At 41.6% G+C, this 21,158-nt stretch overlaps 1 protein-coding gene and 1 long non-coding RNA gene across 2 annotated transcripts; both read left to right on the forward strand.

The window, feature by feature from the left end:
- On the forward strand, nt 1–4,246 carry LOC137297809 (uncharacterized). Its single transcript, XR_010957701.1, has 4 exons — nt 1–200; nt 906–1,002; nt 2,155–2,241; nt 3,718–4,246. It is a non-coding gene; the product is annotated as an uncharacterized lncRNA (long non-coding RNA).
- Nucleotides 4,247–6,062: 1,816 nt separating this feature from the next.
- On the forward strand, nt 6,063–11,236 carry LOC137298898 (uncharacterized protein SCO4629-like). The gene is made up of 4 exons (XM_067831261.1): nt 6,063–6,251; nt 8,274–8,440; nt 9,236–9,359; nt 9,499–11,236. Exons 2-4 carry the CDS (start codon nt 8,333–8,335, stop codon nt 9,954–9,956), a joined length of 690 nt encoding a protein of 229 aa, XP_067687362.1. The 5' UTR covers nt 6,063–6,251; nt 8,274–8,332; the 3' UTR covers nt 9,957–11,236.
- Nucleotides 11,237–21,158: the final 9,922 nt, after the last annotated feature.

Genomic DNA, 21,158 nt, shown 5'->3' on the forward strand with positions numbered 1-21,158 from the left:
ACTGGCTATTTTGTCATTAGGTGCAGGGGGATTGCCGCAATGTGACTCAAATGCACCGGGCGAGCTATATCTCTCTTAACAAGGCTGCACACACAGAGAAATTTTATTTCATCGCTTGTGCTGGGAAAGTGAAGATAAAACCCTAGACATGAAGACTGGTGCTATAGTGCTTATTCTGGCACTGGTCAGTTTGGTATCAGGTAGGTGTCGTACTGCCTAGTGGTACATTAATACTAAACATACTGTTTACAGGATAATCACATTATTATAAACACGTGTAAAATTTTGCCACATATTATTTGAACTGTGCCAGAAATGTTTTGCATAGTGGCATGTTTGTGTTTACTAACAAAAGTCATATCAATTGTTTTGTTTAATTATCAAAAATATTAACAGGTGGTTGGTCATTTTGCAGTGAAAATCGCTATTTCGTTGTTGCTGGGTATGGTTGCGAGGCCTTATATATTTTGTGTCAGAAATAATATTTATTCACATGGATACAGAGCCTTCACTATGCTTCTACTTATTTCAGTTGGAACCTCAGTAAGAGGCGACTAACGTGATCGATCACTTGTTTGACACATGTTATCGTATCCCAGTTCCGTAGATATATGCTTATGATGTAGATAACTGGATTGTCTGGTACATACTCGACTATTTAGAGACCGTGGTCATATAGCTGGAATATTGCTGAGTGTGGCGTAAAACAACAGTCGATCTCATGGAAAGTTTCGTCACTTCCTCTATGGACGTGGATAAGGTCTTGTCACTTCTGTTGTTCTCGTTATATTCCAGGAAATTCGCAGTGCCCGGACGGAAGCCTATGGTATATTGTGTTGTAAACCCGTGCATGGTTACCAAATGGATAAGGTCTTGTCACTTCTATTGTTCTCGTTATATTCCAGGAAATTCGCAGTGCCCGGACGGACAGCCTATGGTATATTGTTTTGTAAACCCGTGCATGGTTACCAAATGCGAACAGTTTCCTGCAGCTACTTGCGTGTAGGTACCGACTTTCCTTTGATTTATTGTGTCATCTTGCACGCTGTACCCAGTTTCTTCCTGAACTTCCCAGAGTTATGAGGGTGGGGGTGTTTAAAGAATTCGCTCTCGACATAGACGACAGTCGTTAGATGTTAGAAATCAGTCAACCCCCATGTACTGTCACCATGCTGGAATATAGCTGTGATAACGGGATAAATCCTTCTGACCTCACTCATCTGTCGCTATGGGCAACTTAAGACCAGTTCTAACCCGATTCTTCTGTGATGGAGCTGATACAACTCTTGCTGTTGGAATAGAAGGGTTTGTATTTAAATTCATTCTCGCCCAACCTTGCACGTTCTTGGAGAAAACAATAAGCATAAGGTGCACAAAAACACTTCGCTTAAGGTTGGTTGGTTGGTTTCTTTCATAATTTACACTTTACACAGCAATATTCCTGCTGGCTGTAGTCTGTAAATAATCGAACATGGACTTTACTATCCAGTGATCAACAGCATGAGCATCGATGTGTGCAGTCGGGATACGGAGACATGTGTCAACCATGTCAGCGAACCTGACCACCCGATCCTGCCTCTTACGACTTCCGCGGGTTACTGAAGGCCAGTTCTAACCTGGGCCTTTACGAGGTTTCTGCATATAAGCAGAAATGTGTTTCTGTGTTCGGTTGGACCGAAGCCGCTCAGTGGAGCTAACTTAACATCGTACTCATTTACCTTTGAACTTATGTTACCTCATTCTATATTATTGTATAATAACTCGTGTTGTTCGCGTTTCCAATGCATTGACAGTCACATAATATTGCGACGCATTTAAGCTTCGGTGAGTGAGTGAGTTATTGAGTTTAGTTTTACGCCACTTTTAGCAATATTTCAGCAACACCAGAGAGGGGAACGCAAAAAATGGGCTTCACACATTGTACCCATCTGGAGAATCGAACCCAGGTCTCCGGCATGAGCGAACACTTTAACAAATAGGCTACCCAACCACCCCTTTTAGCTTCGGGACGCCACTTGTATTATTCATACATCATTATTTGGAAACCTGTATTGTCTACGTGGATTACGATATCATATACGTAGATGGTGTCGTAAATCATTTGGGTTTTGAGATTATCACACTTCCGTACATTATACAAACATGTGTTTTCAGGGCCAATTACTGCGGAGGCTGCAGTGCGGTGTTTTACGTGCGTGGCCGTCCAGTGAGCTGTACGACAAAATAGAACTGATTTAACTGGTAAGGTACGTTGTTATTTCTGAAAACCCTCTTTTTGGAAGGACTGTTTGTTATGCCAATTTATAGATCGAAGCAACATACTGTTAACAACGCTCATAATGAACTCGAGGGTCCACCGTGTTTAGTTCGTTATGCTCGAGGCGGTGGGGTGGCCATGTGGTTAGAGCGTTCGAAGGCCCAGGTTCGATTCCTTGCATAGGTACAATTCGTGAAGCCTGTTTATGTTGTCCCACCGTGATGATGCTGAAACAATGCTAAACGCGGCCCAAAACCTTACTCACTCTTTATACTCATTTTGAACAGAATACACAGCAAGCTCGTTCTGTACACGTATAATTTACAAATGCAGTTGGCTGAGTGTTGGCTTTATCGAATATATGTGAGTCCCAATGTTATGCTGGTTGTATTATCTTTTTATTTCTGTTTGATTTTTTATGGAATCCGAAAAGAGCAAACTGGCTTTTCATAATAAAGAAAAAGAGTGTTAAAATATTGTTCAGCTGAAGTATTACTACCCCACCAATATCCTTGTTCTCAGCATTGCCGCAATATGTCGTCAATTCGCATGAACTATGATATGTATAGTCAGCTTTGGTGACCAGTTTGCGTACAATACCCGGAAGTCATGATTATCATCATTGTTTCTTATTCTGATGAACACATTGCAATGTCCTTTCGAATGTATCCTGCATCAAGAATCACCACAATCCCAGTCAGTAGCTGCCGATTTTCAACAAGCACCTTGTCACTTTAAATATCCTCTCAGGTTTCCTTTCGTTAGGCGTGTGTGTGGTGATATTGAACTTGAGATTTTCCTGAAGATCAGTCGTTGTATGGTGACACGTCTGCCTCACAGATCCTAGAGAATATCAAAAACATAAAGTCTCCGTTGTAATACATATGTTCCATTTGGGATTACACTTTTTTAAGTAAAGTGCAAATTCTTGTACTCTTTTGAGTTGAGTCCCATCCGGGATTCGAACCCACATCCTCAGAGTCAGGCACTTAACCCGCCCAGCCACCGTCACGTCCACAAAAGTGGAAGTGTTTCTTGGCTCTAGTAATATATTATTAATACTACAAACGAAAAGTATGGGAACATCCTGAAATTTAACAGTCATACATAAACCTAAACATGGCGAGGTCATTTACTCTCTAAGGTAAATGAAACTTTGGGTGTGCTTAATGACCTCTTCAAACGACATGTTAGATCATACACTGATTCAATATTCGTTGAGTTTGAAACATTGTCAAAATGTTTTGAAGAAAAACATGAAACATTTCATGGAAATTCCTCGTGAAACGTTCCACTTATTATATGATCGTCAACTTGGAAGAACTAATGTCGTAACGTTTCTGTAGATTTAACATATGGCCGTGTAATATTTTGTACTCTTCTATTGCTTGTTGCATCTGAAGTATATATGGAATGCAATGATAACAGTTTCTTTTACGTACATCATGTTTCTGTTGCAGGTAAACTGGATGAGGACCTTCCCGTCACTTCTACACATGTCATAGTGTACGCCAGTGACGCTACTTAAACTATCTGAATGTGTTTTGATCGTTGTTGGTGTGCTCGGTTTTAGCGACAGGGTCATCTCTCGCATAGTCGGATCCAGAGGGAGTGGGGGTTTGCAGAGGTTCGCACTTTTGTCCTGAAAGTTTATTAAATGACCACAGGCAATATAATGTGAAAATGTAGTGTGTACCCCACCTTGATCTATTTGTGGGGCAGAATACACACTTTAGGTATGATTTGCAAGTTCTGCAAGCAAAGCAGTTTCAGTCAAGAAGTCCGTGACTCATGTCTGTTTCTAGCTAATTTATGTCCTTCAAAGAAATGATATTCAAATTCGAATAATTCAAACAATAAACCCCGAAAGCTGAGACAAATGTCTCCTGCCTCTTTGTAGCACAATATGATATTTTTTCCCAATGTTGTAATAAGCATGTTTAAAGGGAATCAGTCTGAGTTTGATTAAAGTCATTTTGCAGATGCTGACGACAATGTTCAGATATTTTATGAGCGTTTCTGACAGATCTGCAATGGGGCCTTGTGATGCTATTTCACGAACAGATGCAGTTAAATGTCACAGTAACTGCTGCTAGCTGTTATGGAAGTACTATATATCTATGTATCTGTACAGCATGCAGATGGTGAGTTATACTTTAAGGTTTCGTAAGGTTTCGTGTTGTACTCTTCGACGAGCAGACCAGTGCATGCAATGCCAGGAGAAGCAAGATGGGGTTGTTTATTGTTTAATGCTGTATTAAGCAATATTCCAGGTATGTGTCGACGGTCTGTACACAATCCGGGCCAATTAAACAACAGCATGAGCATCGATAAACGCAACTGGGATATGAGTCAATGAGTCTGATCTGCAAGTAGCGTTGCTCAATTCCAACCCGGAACTTCACGATTAGGAGACTCAGTGAGGACACGCGCTTGATTTAAAGTGCACTAGTATAGTGCTCTAGTGCTCTGAGATACCATGCTTCACCTTAACATGGATACCTGACTGAGTACGCCTCGACCAGTCCTGGTTTTAAATCTCCTATGCAGAGTACCAGACAAGGCAACAAAAACTACCATATTTTAGTAATTGTGTATGACGCGGCCCGGGATCCAACCACCAACTGAGTCAATGCAGACATCCGATAAACACTGTGGTCAGGTTATATTCACTCATTAAGAAATACACGTTTATAGGATATTACACCAACAGTGACGGACAACTCTTCAATATAGGAAAGAAGAATAAAAGACAGTTAAAAATAACGATTATCATGATCTTGGAAAGCGAAACAAATGAACAACTGTAATGCACTGAAGATATGTTGGGATTAGGCCGTCGTACACCCGTCGCAGTGCAGTGTTTATAGCGTTGCATCAGGATTTAACCAACCCTAAAAGTAAATATATGCCAGTCGTTTAATCACCCGTCAACGAAGAGTCATTATCAGTACGCGTTGAGGAACCTGGATAACTGATTTGAACTTCGCAACAACCCATGCACACCGGCTCGCCAATTTGTGCGAACAACATGAGTCCCTTTAAAATGCATATGTGAAACTGTTAGTCATTCACTGACAGACGCGCTCACAGATGCACTCATTTCGACCACGCATATACATACACGTTCTCCCTGGCCCACACACTCTCTGTCCGACGTATATAAGAACTCGGAAAGAGAGAGTGCGTGGGAGTTTGATTTTAACAAGTTTTAGCACTTAACATTACTCCAGCGAGAGAGAGAGAGAGAGAGAGAGACAGAGAGAGAGAGAGAGAGAGCGAAGAGAGAGAAGGGCAGAGGGGGAGATGGTAAATATAAAACCACAACACAACCCGCAAACAAAAACATATCTGCACATTTTATCAATGACACACCCGTACATGTTCAGTTCATACACTGCCAGAGCTCTCTCTTTCCTAAACACACACACACACACACACACACACACACACACACACACACACACACACACACACACACACACACACACACACACACACACACACACACACACACACACACACACACACACACACACACACACACACACACACACACACACACACACACACACACACCACTTCATTCACTCTCTCATTCACTCAGTCGCCATAATAATTCTTATGAACACCGATGTGTCGCCCTTGCTCGAATGATCCACGAGTCGTTGTACAGGTCTAGGCCACCATGGCTTAGGGAACCTTATAATCTTAAGCATGTGTCACCCCTCGACCCAGACGAGTTCAGGCCGTTAAGTATAAACACAAAGGCATACATAGATAAGCAGCATAATATATTTTCCCTGTCAGAGTCACACAGTCAATCGTGTGACATGTTGCACGCACCATTATCATTGCAATGAACGACATGAATATACGAAGACACGTGCACCGTCCCCATTAGACACTGACGACGAGAGAGTTCTTGGCCCAAAGCAGGAGATTCTCACAGCTCTGGGTACACCTGTGACACGTTCACATCGGCGTTCCGGAGGTACGTGTATACCGAGTTCAGGATAACTCCTTCACCTATTGGTATTCTTCCCGAGTTTGGGATAGTCTTACCTGGATAGACCTAACTGGCGGGGATAGGTAAGAGGTCAGGTGAAGAGGAATTTAATGTCCCTTTCAAGAACTCAAAAAAAATGGAGACGTGAATGCATGTGATTGTGTGTGGGCAGTAATGGTAGATAGTTTATAGTTCCAGCCCAGTAGATCATCGTGTAGTAAAACGAGTACACCTCAGTCCGTATATTCATTCGATCAGTTCTTATATTTTTTATCTCCCTTGATATCTAAGGCCTGGAAAGGTCATGTAGATAAGACATTTGAGCTGATTGATATACATGCTTTCAACGTTTTAAAAGTGTTTTAGTGAGTGGTGAGCAGGAGACTAAACTATAAAAACATCAAACACAGTGCCTGCTAGAGCTGTGGGTGGGATGAATATAGCCTGCTGGAGGTGAGCGGGGAATGAATAGAGCTGAGGGGATGGTCACAGCCTGTTGGAGGTGAGCGGGGGATGAACAGAGCTGAGGGGATGGTTACAGCCTGCGGGAGGTGAGCGGGGGATGAATAGAGCTGAGGGGATGGTTACAGCCTGTTGGAGGTGAGAAGAGAATGACTATAGGCTGCCAGAGCTGTGAAGGGGGTGAGTATAGGCTGGAAGAGCTGAGCAGAGGGTGAGTATATAGTGCAAGAACTGGGTGAGTATAGGCTGCTAGTGTTGGGTGAGTGTAGGTTGCTAGTGTTAGATGAATGTAGACTGCTAGTGTTGGGTGAGTGCAGGTTACTAGTGTTGGGTGAGTATAGGCTGCTAGAGTTGGGTGAGTGTAGGATGCTAGTATTGGGTGAGTGTAGGCAGCTAGAGTTGGGTGAGTGTAGGATGCTAGTGTTGGATGAATGTAGGCTGCTAGTTTTGGGTGAGTATAGGCAGCTAGAGTTGGATGTGTAGGCTGATAGTTTTGGGTGAGTATAGGCTGCTAGTTTTGAGTGAGCTAGTTGCTAGAGCTGAGCAGAGGGTGAGTATAGAGTGCAAGAACTGGCTGTGTGTAGGATGCTAGAATTGGGTGAGTGTTAGCTACTAGAGTTGGATGAGTGTAGGCAACTGGTTTTGGGTGAGTATAGGCTGCTAGTGTTGAGTGAGTGTAGGTTGCTAGAGTTGGGTGAGTATAGGCTGCTAGTGTTGAGTGAGTGTATGCTGCTTGTGTTGGTTGAGTGTAGGCAGCTAGTTTGGGGTGAGTATAGGCTGCTAGTGTTGGGGTGGGTATAGACTGCGAGAGTTGGGTGAGTGTAGGCTGCTAGAGTTGGGTGTGTGTAGGCTGCTAGTCTTGAATGAGTGTTGGATGCTAGAGTTGGGTGTGTGTAGGCTGCTAGTCTTGAGTGAGTATAGGCTGCTAGAGTTGGGTGAGTGTAGGCAGCTAGAGTTGGGTGAGTGTAGGCAGCTAGTTTTGGGTGAGTATAGGCTGCTAGTCTTGACCGTGTGTAGGATGCTAGAGTTGGGTGTGTATAGGATGCTAATTTGGGGTGAGTATAGGCTGCTAGTTTTGGGTGAGTGTAGGCAGCTAGTTTTGGGTGAGTATAGGCTGCTAGTCTTGAGTGAGAGTAGGCTGCTAGAGTTGGGTGAGTGTAGGCAGCTAGTTGGGGGCGAGTATAGACTGCTAGTTTTGAGTGAGCGTAGGCAGCTTGATTTGGGTGAATGTAGGCTGCTAGAGTTGGGTGAGTGTTAGCCTCTCGAGTTGGATGAGTGTAGGCTGCTAGTGTTGGGTTCGTTGAGCATAGGCTGCTAGTGTTTCGGTTGAGTATAGGCTCCTGAACCTGGCTATGCGTAGCCTGCCAGAGCTGAGAACGATATCAGCATAAGCTGTTGGGGCTGAGCATACTCACTATGTTAGGATAGACCATTACTGGTTCATTCACAATACTATGTTTACAAGATATTACTGGGTCTAAAATTTGTACATTCACACTGATGTGTGGAACAAATAATGATCTAAGGGAAGGATTCATATTTCAGGTGATGACAAGGAGCGAGTTGTGACGTGTGACCCAAGTTAGCTTTGTAATCAGTGTAGAATGTCATTCGTTACCGCAAAGAAGACAAACTCGGCGCTCAGTATACGAAACCTGGACGCTGCGCAGAAACTATGGGACTACATGAAACTAAACCAGTCACTGAAACAGGTGCGATCTTACTCCGCCCGAATATTTAGATCACTTGGATGAGTGGTTGTAAAACTGCAAAGCGGGTGTGGTGTAGACCTTGACTTTGTGGTAGCAACCATACTGTTACAATTGTCAAGGAAAAACGTACGTGCCTTTGCGTGTGATTGTGATACGCCCCATCGACGTGAACCTTTTTGCAAGCATCTGACACCATTCCAAGTTGACTGTGATTGTTTCAAAGACGCATACTTTGTGTTACAGTCACAATGACACAGCCAATCCCACTTTTAAAGATATATATTTTGATAACGGAAAATAATCATGGACTTATATATTTATAAACAACGTTTACATATCAGTCAAACTCATAGTATTGTAAGCAACGAAAAACTATATGTGAACAAGTCTATTAACAAAAAGTTTTTCGTCATTCGTTTCTGATGCCTTCACGACATTACTTTATTCACAAATTTTTGCTCAATGTGTAGACATACGAATGATAGCTCCTCTTACTCGCAATTGTGTGATTACATTGAGAACATGTAAATGTTTAAAAGAACAAACCCAGTTTTTATATAAGGTTTCGTGAGGCATGTGAACTGTTCAGCTCAATGTACTACGTGCCTGGTTGTGTATGGGGGTATCCATCCTGACTTTCAAAGTGTTGTTTTCCATACTTGGTATCATTACCTGCCACCGTGGTGTAGCTGATTATACTGTTATACTGTTCGTAAGAGACATTCAATCATTCATTCTATAGTGCATCTCCTATCTAAACATATATCATGTTAAAACCATTGCCAATTGTCGCAGAGTGATGTCATCATTGCATTGGGAAGCAACGATCTGAGAGTGGCGGAAGTGGCCTCTGACCTTTTCCACAGGGGTATGGCGGACTGGATAGTGATGTCAGGAAAATGTGGCCAACTCACACAAGGTAAATTTTAAATTTAATATATTTTTGTTCATCCCTTTCATACACCCCTTCTGCAAATGTCTTACTTTAAACAAAACTTTACCAAAAAAGAACAAACCAAAATGAGCTTCTTTTAACTGCAGCGGTCCTTTTCACATAGGAAAGTGGCCGAAATCAGAGGCGGAGATGTTTTTCGACGTCGCCACCTCCACTGGAGTACCAGGGGACCATATCATTGTGGAAGATAAGTCTACGAACAGCGGAGAAAATGCCAGGTTCACTTACGACCTCTTGACGAAGAGAAACATTCCGGCAGAATCCATGATATTGGTACAGAAACCCTTCATGGAACGTCGTGCTTACGCCACCTTTATGAAGCAATGGCCTCGACCTGTTGACATCACTGTGACGTCACAGAACATTTCCATGATGGATTATCCGAACAGTGACGTCGGGACTCTTGTTGACGTCATATCTGTGTTAGTTGGGGATATGCAGAGGATATCATTGTACGCTGAACGGGGGTTCCAAATAGTTCAGGAAATACCGCCTGATGTCTGGGAGGCGTATGTTTTACTTAGGGAAAGTGGGTGGTTTGAGTCACATCTGATTGCATGACATGACATATTGTTCATAAACTGATCGGCAAAAGAGTATGCAAGGTTTCCAAGAGGTCATTATCATTGGGGGGTTGAAAACCAGTTTTCAATCTGATAGAGGATAAGCAGGTGCCGAGTTGCACACAGTAATTGTTCACTACCATCACTTTAGCAGCTTGTATGTCCATCCCTTGCATCAATACAGGCACGCACTCTCCTTCTAGCCGAAAACGTCGGACAAGGCCAAGCGGTATCCGCCGCCATTAGTCCTGTCTATTCTGTAGTGGATAAGGGCGTTTCTGCACGCGTCTGTCTAGTGCATCCCACATGTACGTGATCGTGGGTAGGTCTGGAGAACGTGTTGGCCAGGGTAGAATGTTTATGTTGTTCCTCTTCAGAAGATCGGCCACAATCATGGCACTATTGGCAGTATGAGGAAGTGCGCTGCCATGTTGGAAGACCACACGATTACCTGCTGTCCAAGCAAAGGTTCGACAACCGATTGCAGAACTTGGCCCTTATACGTCCCTGCATTCAGGGTTCCATCATTAATCACAGTGTTTCTTCTCCACAGATGGTTGTCCAAGCCATGTGACCCCAACAACCGCAGGGCTTAATTTCTCAAACACAGTATGCAGCCAAACGTTTACCTCTACGACGGAATACCTGTATAGGGAAAACCGGTTTGGGTCGCTGAACGGTACACGAACCCTGTCTTGACGCTGCCAACGACAAACAGCTCGGGTCCAACGCAGTCTGTGTCGTCTGTGTTCAGGGGCCAACACCTGTCCTTTGAAGGGTCTGTAGGCTTTGATACCTGCTGCCCGAAGACTTCTATTCAAGGGCATTCGCCGCTGGTGACGTTACCGTCAGAAAACGGTTTCTCAGGTGTAACGTCCTCAAATGCCGGTCTTCAGTTGGTGTTGTAGCTCGCGGCCTCCCCTTTCTGTCTGTCCCATGTCTGGTCCGTCTGTCTGTAACATTACAGCAGTGTGGAAGCAGCCGAAGGTTCTTGCAAAGTTGGCGTGTGTCGACCCCATCTGGAGCATATCTATGGCCCTTTCACGTTCAGCTGCTGATAGTCGTGGCATATTTGTAGTGATAGTTTTCAAAATGCATGTGTAACCTGTGTAACTTATATCCTTAGTTCATGTGAAACTCTCACAGAGCCCCCAAACCATGGTTTATTCACGACGTACACGTGATTTCACTGCAGATATCAAATTGCTACGCTGGGGCGACATGTTTCGGTGTATAATTTACCTACAAAAAATAAATTTAAAGTTTGAGAAATGGTAACTTTTGGAATACTTTCTTTTTCTGGTCAGTTTATAATGAAATGTGATTGTTTAAGTGTCTCAATTTATTTTATGACCCTGCTGTACATATTTCTGCTGTTTAGGTATTGTGTTTGGTTGTGCAACGCCGCATTTCATTGTTTGTTGTGTAACGCCGCATTTAGCAATGAGTGAGTGAGTTTAGTTTTACGCCACACTCAGCAATATTACAGCTATGTGGTGGCGGTCCGTAAATAATACAGTCTGGATCACACAATCCAGTTATCAAAAGCATGAGCATAGATCTGCGCAATCTGCGATAACATGTGTCAACCAAGTCAGCGAGCTTTACCACCCGATCCCGTTTGTCGTCTCTTACGACAAGCACAGTCGCCTTTCATGGCAAGCATGGGTTGCTGAAGGCTTATTCTACCCCGGGACCTTCACGGGTCATTTAGCAATGAGACGGCGGTGTGTAATTAATCGAAATTGGACCACGGTCCAGATCCACAATGCAGTCGTAACGCTCCTCGTATCCCTACCCTTTTCATAGACTTACGAATGTCGTAGTGTTATGAACGCTGGATGTAACGAACTCTGACAATCGAGTGATCGACAGCATGAGCATCGGTATCGAACTACACAATTGGGAAACGATGACATGTGTCAACCAGGTCAGCCAGCCTGAGCACCCAATCAGTAAGACGCCTCTTACGACAAGCATGGGTTACTGAAGACCAATTCTGACTCGAAAGTTTATGGGTCTGATATGGATTGCATTATGTAACGTGTACTGAGTTAAAGCGTAATGTACTACATGTGTAATGTACTTCTAGATAATACTCCGGTCCAGTGACCCTCGGATATCAGTGCATTGGCGCACTTAACATGGCCCATACACTATTAGTAGTAGTGTGATAGCCTGGTTAGGACTAGGCAACCAAGTGACTGATGTCATGAGCATCTATTCATACTACTGGGATACGCTGACATACATAAACCAGGTCAGCGAGCTTGACCACCCGATTTCGTTAGACGCCTTGTGCACAATTTCACGAGTACGAGTGCACAGTTTTTACGAGTTATAAGAGGTTGTTTTTTAAAGATGGACAGATAAGGATAACTCGCAAAATCAAGCAAAGGAATTTGATTCTACAATGCACTGACTAAACTAGACGAGAGATGAGGCACTTCTATATCAATGCTTATGCGGTAAATTACCTGAGTGCCACTATTCCATACAATAATGTGGAAATGGTGAATGTGACAGACAACAGAAAGGTTTGCCATGCTGAACTTCCTCTTGGTTGAAGCCAATTACTATTTTCAGTCAATGCATTGCAATACACCTCAGTGCAAAAACCATGAACAATGCAATTAATTAATGCGTTTCGTTGACGATTGGAACAAAACCTCCATCAAACAAGGGGTAGTTTCGGATCATTTTCTATACGGTATGCATATGCTTCACTGAGTTCTACGTTCTGTATTGTTAACTTCACTGATCCGTGGTATGGACCAATAGGCGAGTCAAATGTTATTGAGCTCGAAATCATTGCTACTTCATATTTGCACACTCCTCTGTCAATTTTGGCTGCAGGAACGTTATTTTGAAAATGAATCAACACACTATCGTTTATGTTTAGGTGATATTTAACTTGATAAGCGTGAATTAATTACAGATGGTTTATGACTGTGTGGTTGATGATTTATATATTAGCAGACAGTGTGTGTTTTAAAATGTCGACACACCGCATCCGTGTTGTAGTGGTTAGAGCGTTCGTCTGGAGAGCGGGTTCGATCCCCGCTTCATACCAAAAGACGTTAAAATATCATACTTGTTGCTTTCCGCCTGGCGTTCGGAATTGATGCCCACAACAAGGACTGGTCGGCTCTGAGTCAGTATCATGTGTCTGAGTAGGGTGTCCATACTTAACCGCGGGATGGTATCTCTGTGAGCTAGCACTATAAAACCATTAAGCCTGGGATAGTACGTAGCAGCAGTCACACATACACACGCATACACGTCGTTACGTGAGCGAAATAGTCTTAAGTGTGCCGTTGAACCTTGTTTTACCTGTCCTAACGTGGACACGTCTAATTAGTTTTAGTACCTTATTTCTTGCATTGATTTGTCCGATAAGCCACAAATGACGCCTCGTTGTGAATATACATTCGTCTAGGGATGTTGGAAGTCAGTGTTCATTGCAGTAACTATATACAGTGAATTCAGTCCTCAGGTTCGACTAGCCATATTTAGGCGAGTATGTTACATTATTGATAAAGTAAACCATCTATGAAGGTGTGGAACAATGTGGAACATACATTGTGTTGTTTCTCTCGACTTTGGTGCTGAAAACGAAACCTCAGGTGTTAAGTGACACATATTAGAAATCACGTTTCGTTCCAACAAGAAAAAAAACAGTGTCATTGGTCAATTAAGACCACATGTGGTCTCTAAACTCAGTGAGTAAGAAGTCGAAAATGCCATGTATCATCTTTCGTATGCATGACTCTTAATTAAATAAAGTGGTCACTTGATTTGGCTGTGCGTGTGTTTATGACAATCGCCTTTTCGCGAACATGTGGTATTATCACCATTATTTTGATAATGAGTCATGAACTCGTGCGTATGGTACGATTGGAATCGTAAAGCAAGAATTCTTAATGTGGAAAGGATGTTGTGTCGTAATTTTCAGTGTTACACTCGCCACAGGAACACCACCGTACCAAACTGGATATATCCACGTACATTTTGACTGTTTGCTGTTCAACAGCGCTCTCGGCTAGATTCCAACTATATGACGATTGTAGGTCCTTCGCTTGACCCCATGACTAAAACCAAAGGCGCGTTTTAATACCATGGATTGTGATGTGAATTAACTTAACTTATTTACTTTGTTCATCAGACAATGATTATTTTCTGAGTCTGATTATAGCAATTCTATAAATTAGCGCACCACTGGCTCACGTTAAGACGAAACAATCACAGGGACACCTATTGCTCGTGGACTCTTAAGTTCAAGGACACCGCAGCTTCGAATGAGTGAGTGGCTTTAGTTTTACGCCGCACTCAGCAATACTCCAACTAAATGGCGGTATGTCTGTCAATAATCGAGTCTGGGCCAGACTATCCAGTGGTCAACAGCATGTGCATCTATCAACGCAACTGGGATACGATGACATGTGTCAACCAAGTTGGCCAGCCGGATCACCCGATCACTTAAGTCGCCTCTTACAATAAGCATGGGTAGTTGAAGACCAGATCTAGCCCGGATCTTAACGGGTACTTCCATTTGAAGATAATAAGCAGTCTTGAAGATGATATTATGTATGGATTTGTACAACAGGTCCATCTTTAATGTTTCACAATTCACTTTATCATTTTATAATAATAATATTATGTATGGGTGGATGATGTGATCAAATAGTCAGGTTGTAAGAAATGAACCCCTACTTTATCACTTTTACAAATATCATAATTTATACAAATATGTATCTTCTGTTTTCATAGAGACTGATTAATTATAAAACAGGAAATGAAAAACAATAACGTAGTCTTCAAATTCCAGATGTAATTCCTCATACATACATGTGTACACATGATAATAGTGCACTCCCAAAATATTTTACGGGCGCTTCCACCATTTCAGCTCTCACACATGCACATTTCATGATCGGACCTCTTCTCTGTCTGGGGAAATACTTCTGGTCTCATGCAAACATTCTGAGAAAAAGAAACCTTTCTAAGAATTCAACAGGAGAAACGTCTCATTTCTACTCAGCCCTGCTGCAGTATATTTTATCTAGATCCGGAGCGGAGGGATCGCCCAGTTGGTAAAGCGTCCCTCGTCATGTAGAAGGCCCAGGTTCAGTTCTCACATAAGTTGAATGTGTGAAACCAATTCCTGGTGTCCCCGTCGTGATTGCTAAAAGCTGGGGTAAAACCCAACTTACTCACTTCAGATCCAACGACAGATTCAAAACAGTTGAGGAATGTAATTTTTGGCTGATAACGACCCGAACACGAGTAGCTCAAATGTATATGTTATTATTCATCTGAAACTCACATCTAAATGAGATTCCTTTCAAATTTAAAAAATGATTATTTGTTTTTATCGTGCATACAATCAGATAATAAATATAAGTCTAGTGCTAGAATTGAACTGAAAAGAACCGCAAGCTATTCTAAGGATAAACCTCGCGTGTTTGGTTTTAAACGATATTTAGATAGGGTTTAAATCACAAGCTAAAGGACCGCAAAAATGAAAACACACTACACCTACAGAATACCGGACACCTTCTAGTCATATTGTTTTGTGTCACGTCACTCTAACCCAAACCCTAAAGCTAATCCTAAACGTAGAAAAGCTAAATGACCTATTTAATGTAATGACAAATATTCCGATACCAAAGGGCAGAAACAATTTCAAATTGCGAAAAATAATAATTTCCTGAATCTTTGAGGTGAGAACACAAGATCAATTTTGGTTGTACACATGTTGGGCGAGTTGCACAACGCCTCGATCCTCAGAGTTAAGTCCCTTCGTTCAAATGTTTAGAGAGGGCGCTGTGAACAGCAGCATTACATAAACAGTGGATAGAGGGCACGTTTTGTGTTTCGAAAGGCGAAATGACCTCGTCAGAAAAGTTTCCTAAAGTACCTGGAAATGCCAGTGTATCCTGCCTGTTCACGTGGCTCGGGTACGTGTTTTGGAAAGATTTCCACCCGTAACCTCCGGTTTTCTTAAAACCATTCAATGTGTAGGAATACATGGTTTTGTAGATAGCCTACCCTAAACCGAACCTTAATCCTAACCCTAGACCTAACATAATGTTAAATCCAAACCCTAACCCCTAGAAATAATCATAATAAATATAATGTATTTCAAGCCGGAACGGGCGCAACTCCTACCCAGCTGTCTTGGATTGTGTTACTTTTTCAATTCCATGACAACTAGTCCTTGTTGCTTGTTACATCTTTGATAAGACTTGTGATATCTTCCTCAAACATACTGTTGGATTTCCGACATTTCATTTTCCACAGCACAAGGGGGAACTATGAACAGCTTTCCAAGAGGGACTCTCAGCTGTCCGGGTGGAGGAGGTATTTCAGCGCTGTCACTAAAGAGGGTCGGGCCAGTGTGCGTATCACCCTAGATGTCAGCAATATCGATCACAACCTAAAGACAGACCAATTGTCACATTCCAAGACATGTTGCCACAGTTGGTTCTTACTGTCTTGTCACAAGCAACACTCTTTCCAGGCATGGTTACTGCAGTCCGTTTGACTCAAAAGAGGGCTCATTAATTGCAATCTACCCAAAAGCTAATAAACATAAAATACTTAATGAAATGCTGATCAAAATCAAAACATCATACCAACTCTTTAGAATTTTTTGCAGATATTTTGTCCAAAAACTAGAAATCATGCTCCCTCATCCGTGGTGGACAAAGGGACTGGACTCCTGTCCATATTAGCAGAATTTCTTCATCTAAACAGTCAGGAGGCCGGATTCCCATCATCAGTCCATCATATGCCATTATTTAAAAATATCCATGGTATTCCTTGTCTGATTGTAAGCAAATATACCAGCAGTGTAGTTTTTTTCGGATGCTTGGATGCTGTAGTGACTGATCCAATTTGATCCTATTTCTGTGTTTTTAACCTCGATATTTCATCGTGTTACGTTAAAATATGATGACTACAGGCACGTAGCAAGCCATTTGTTTCAGTCCGAAAGATTGCAAAGCTTTTTTTTTATATTTAGGTAGTTTTGAGTGTTGGTTCAGCTGTGATAGCAAATATCATACATAAATTTTGGTAGCTATGGTAGCTACCCTGGTTTATTATTTATGATAATAAAAACACACAGTTGATTTATTTGAATTCGTAAACAGAAAAAGATGACTTTGCCTTTGGCAGAGAAATCTGAAAATTTTCTTACGTAAAAAAACCAACCTTATTACACCTATTTACCCAAGTACACAGCAAATGCCTGTATGTATTCCTTATGTAACGAAGTTCCGTTGGTATCCTCACAACAGTTTCGGCCCATAAGTGTTTTCAGGCTGCATGCGACACAGTGATTACATCTTCCTTGCTGTAACTCGCATTTGATGGTGTAAACCTACACGTGTTGTTTGTCATCATTCTCTGGATGGTCAGTTAATGAATTTAGAACAGGTATAATTAGTTGTAACACTTTGTTTGGTTACTCAACAAAGGTGTTTATTTGGCATTTCTACCTTCTGGAGTAAATACTCAACATTATAAATTAAGGTTTGTAATGGCAAATGTATTGTATGTTATGTAATATGTGCATGTAAGTGATGCACAAGGGTTTATCAGCTGAGTTACCGAAACAAACATCGATCAAAGGATTAACCGATAACACACTGATTGATTAATTACTTTTATCTTCTAGCGGATTTGTCAGAAGGCAGTGTGAGGTAGATGTACTAATTTATACTGACTACACCCTGTCGTAAAGTGCAGGTGTGAAAACAACATCCTCCCTTTAAAGAAATAACCACCCTTGCGTTGATTGATTGGTCATTATTGGTTAACTAAATTACTTAGAATGGCGGACATCATACAATTAGTTGCCAGGTGTGCTGTCTTGGGTGACCAAAGGGGGATTTATCAGGTTTCCACCAATGTGAAAGACGTGAAAGAGTGTGTTACTTTTTCGCAAATTAGACTGTTGTAAGACACACGACACAGACCAGGATTATTTGCCAGCTGCAGATGAATGGAATACGATTTCTTTTATGTGGATATTGATGGATACATTCCTGAACAAGGTAGTAGCCTGACATTGTTGCTATAAAATTAGTCTGTTTTACATTCATTATTTGCATTTTGTTTTAATTTATTTGTTGTAGCATTCAGCAGAATCTATATGACAACACACACTAGATCACGCATGTGTGTGAGATAGGATCCATATTGGCAATCTATGCAATGTATAAATATTGCTGTCATGTTAGAAATTTACTATAAGTATAAGCAGACTGTGTGCTATTTTATTAATTTTCAAACTCATACAAATGTGACAGTAAACTAATTAGGGTTATGAGACAAAATATAGAGATGTACGTTGGCTTCTTTATTTTTCCGTCCTAATAGTTTTGTACCATTTCTACCAGTTGCAGATGATTAATCGTCAAAGTATTTCATTTGTTTTCATAATACATTTGTAATTAAGTAAAAATGACTTCACCTTAGCTGATCTGTCAATAATTAAACTATCAATTGAGCATATGGACTGCGCAGCAGAGGTCATGAACCAGTCATGAATTCTGGGATATCATCCGGGTACTCACGGGAGAAAAACAATAACAAAGGTTTACACCAGTCCACGGAAACTGCTCTGCATCAGTGCTCCTTTAAGTATGAGACCGTCATATTGGGCTAAAACAAATTTCATTCTATTCATAACCACTCCTCTCGTTGTGTGCGCACAACTTTCATCACGTCAGACACCTGGGCAACTTGTGCACTTTGTCACAAATAATGTTTATGAGCCTGTTTTAATCTACTTACCACTTCCAATCGGTATCTTTCAGAAATATTTTGATCAATGTAATTAAGAATTAATAGTGGAATTGAGGTTTGTTATATTTTGTATTTTTCTATGATTTATGATACGTAATGTCATTTTCAGATTGTGGTTGCTACCTATGCTGTAACAGCAGTTACAGGCTTCTTAATCTGGAGAGAGTTCATACAGTCTAAGAATGCTCCACCAGGCAGCAGGAAACAAGACTGAATGTGAGATGTGATAGTACACCAGGACAAATATTAAACTCAAGGCTGTGATACACACATTATGCCTATAGCTATACACACTGGATAAATCTGGAGATGATGCTGTGAACGAAACAATGGCAGGTGCATGAAGGATGTATTTCAGAGTTCTAGTAAACCTCCTTATATTGTTCATGATAACTTAGTGTGTACTCCTCTTGTTTAAAGTGATGGGTCTACCTCTGTGTTGCAGGAGCGATTTAAAGTGGTTCAGTGTCATTGTCCTAGGCAAAATTGCCACAGTGACACACATGGGTTTGTATGTGATGCTGCTTGTACTAGTCAAAACTGATGGTGGTTTTACAGAGCACTGAGGCTCCAGCCATGGCAGACTTTCACAAAGCGATCTCAGTACAATGTTGATATTAACTACCACACTCCAGTATAGACTTAAGATGGTGTGCACACTAAGATTGCTTTGTGGATCTGTGCTCTGTAAATGTAATTGGTACCCTACACAGACAGACTCCAGTCTGACCAGGGCCTTGTTGCGCAGCGGGACTGTAAACTTCTGCTGACATATTGGAGTTACAATGACTTTGCCATTAAACTTTTGTACTCCACTAGGGCAAAGTTTACTGATTCCATGCTGACCAGTCTGTTTTGTCCTTTTTTTGGCCAAATACTGGGTAGGGTAACCGGTGCTTGTAGTAGCATCTTATGTATGACTCGATCAAACCACCAATGTTACACACTGTCCACTGGACCACAGAGGTCATCTAATTTGAAAGTGAATTGGTATGCAAATATATACTTTGTTGTACTTATCAAATACTCATTTATAGAATCAACATCAGACATGGGGTCTGACATGGAGAACTGGGAGAAGAGGAGTAAAATGCCCAGATATTTCTTACTGTGTCATCAGGATACACAGTTCTGTATGACTAGTTCAGACATACTGGTCTTGCTATGTATTGGATTTAGATAATGAGAATAAAATCCCTTTAAATGAGCATACATGTTTGACTTCACTTACAATTGACCTTAATCACCATTTGATTTTCAAAGGTGAGAATACTGCGTTCTTATTGGTTGAACTAGCTGAACTAGCTGTCACTGACATGGCTGAAATATTGCCAATGTAACATTGGATATAACTCACTGAGTCTGCATTACTGGGGAGGAAAAACTTAAGCCCTTTTCAAATACTGCTTGTTCTCATCATGATTACAAAACCCATTTTCTTGCAGCGCCCAGATTTAGAAAGTATAACAGATATCACCTTGCACAATGAATGCTTGAAGCACCCAAACAATCTCTGTATTCCTATTACCCCTGATAACCCAACCTGCCTGTGAGTCATAGACGGTTATGGTCACGTGAATTTATTCCACCGAGTACCCATTTTCTGCTGGGTGAACGACCCGTGAAGGTCCTGGGGTAGAATAGGCCTACAGCAACCCATGCTTGCCATAAAAGGCGACTATGCTTGTGGTAAGAGGCGACTAACGGGATCGGGTGGTCAGGCTTGCTGACTTGGTTGCTCATGTTGTTGATCACTGGATTGTCTGGTCCAGACTCGATTATTTACAGACCGCCACCATATAGCTGTAATATTGCTGAGTGATATGCATAACAGGGAAACATGTATGGATGTGAACTTCTTACAAGGAACATATGCAGCCTCATAGTAATGAAGCTGACATCTACATATTGTCACCTTTGATCCACAACAGAAGTTTGTCCATAGGGACTGTTCATAATTAAAGGCTACTGGGAGTAATGATTTTTATGGAGTTGCATGTACAATGTGAATGACAACCCCCTGCTTGTCAATGAACCTTCCTCCAGAACGCATACAAGACAGATGACTAATGAGAAGAAATTATGAGTACTAATATTTTTTGTGTGGGAGTGGTTGTCGTCATGGTGTGTGTGTGCATGCGCACATTTACTTTGTTCACAAATATAAGCAGTGTTGAAAATGAACTGATGGTTTGAATCACACCTAGTTACTTGGTGTAATCTAGACTTTATCAGGTGACCCTATTGGGGTGGGGAGAGAGTGTGGAGACCTAAATTGGATAATTATTTATTGATTTTGTTAAATTTTAAGTCGTTTCAAACCTGCAAAAACTCTGACCATCATGTTGGCATTTACAGTGTAAAGCAAAGACAATGAAGCATG

The sequence above is a fragment of the Haliotis asinina genome, chromosome 10, assembly GCF_037392515.1.
Source record: "Haliotis asinina isolate JCU_RB_2024 chromosome 10, JCU_Hal_asi_v2, whole genome shotgun sequence".
Classification (NCBI taxonomy): Eukaryota; Metazoa; Mollusca; class Gastropoda; order Lepetellida; family Haliotidae; genus Haliotis; species Haliotis asinina.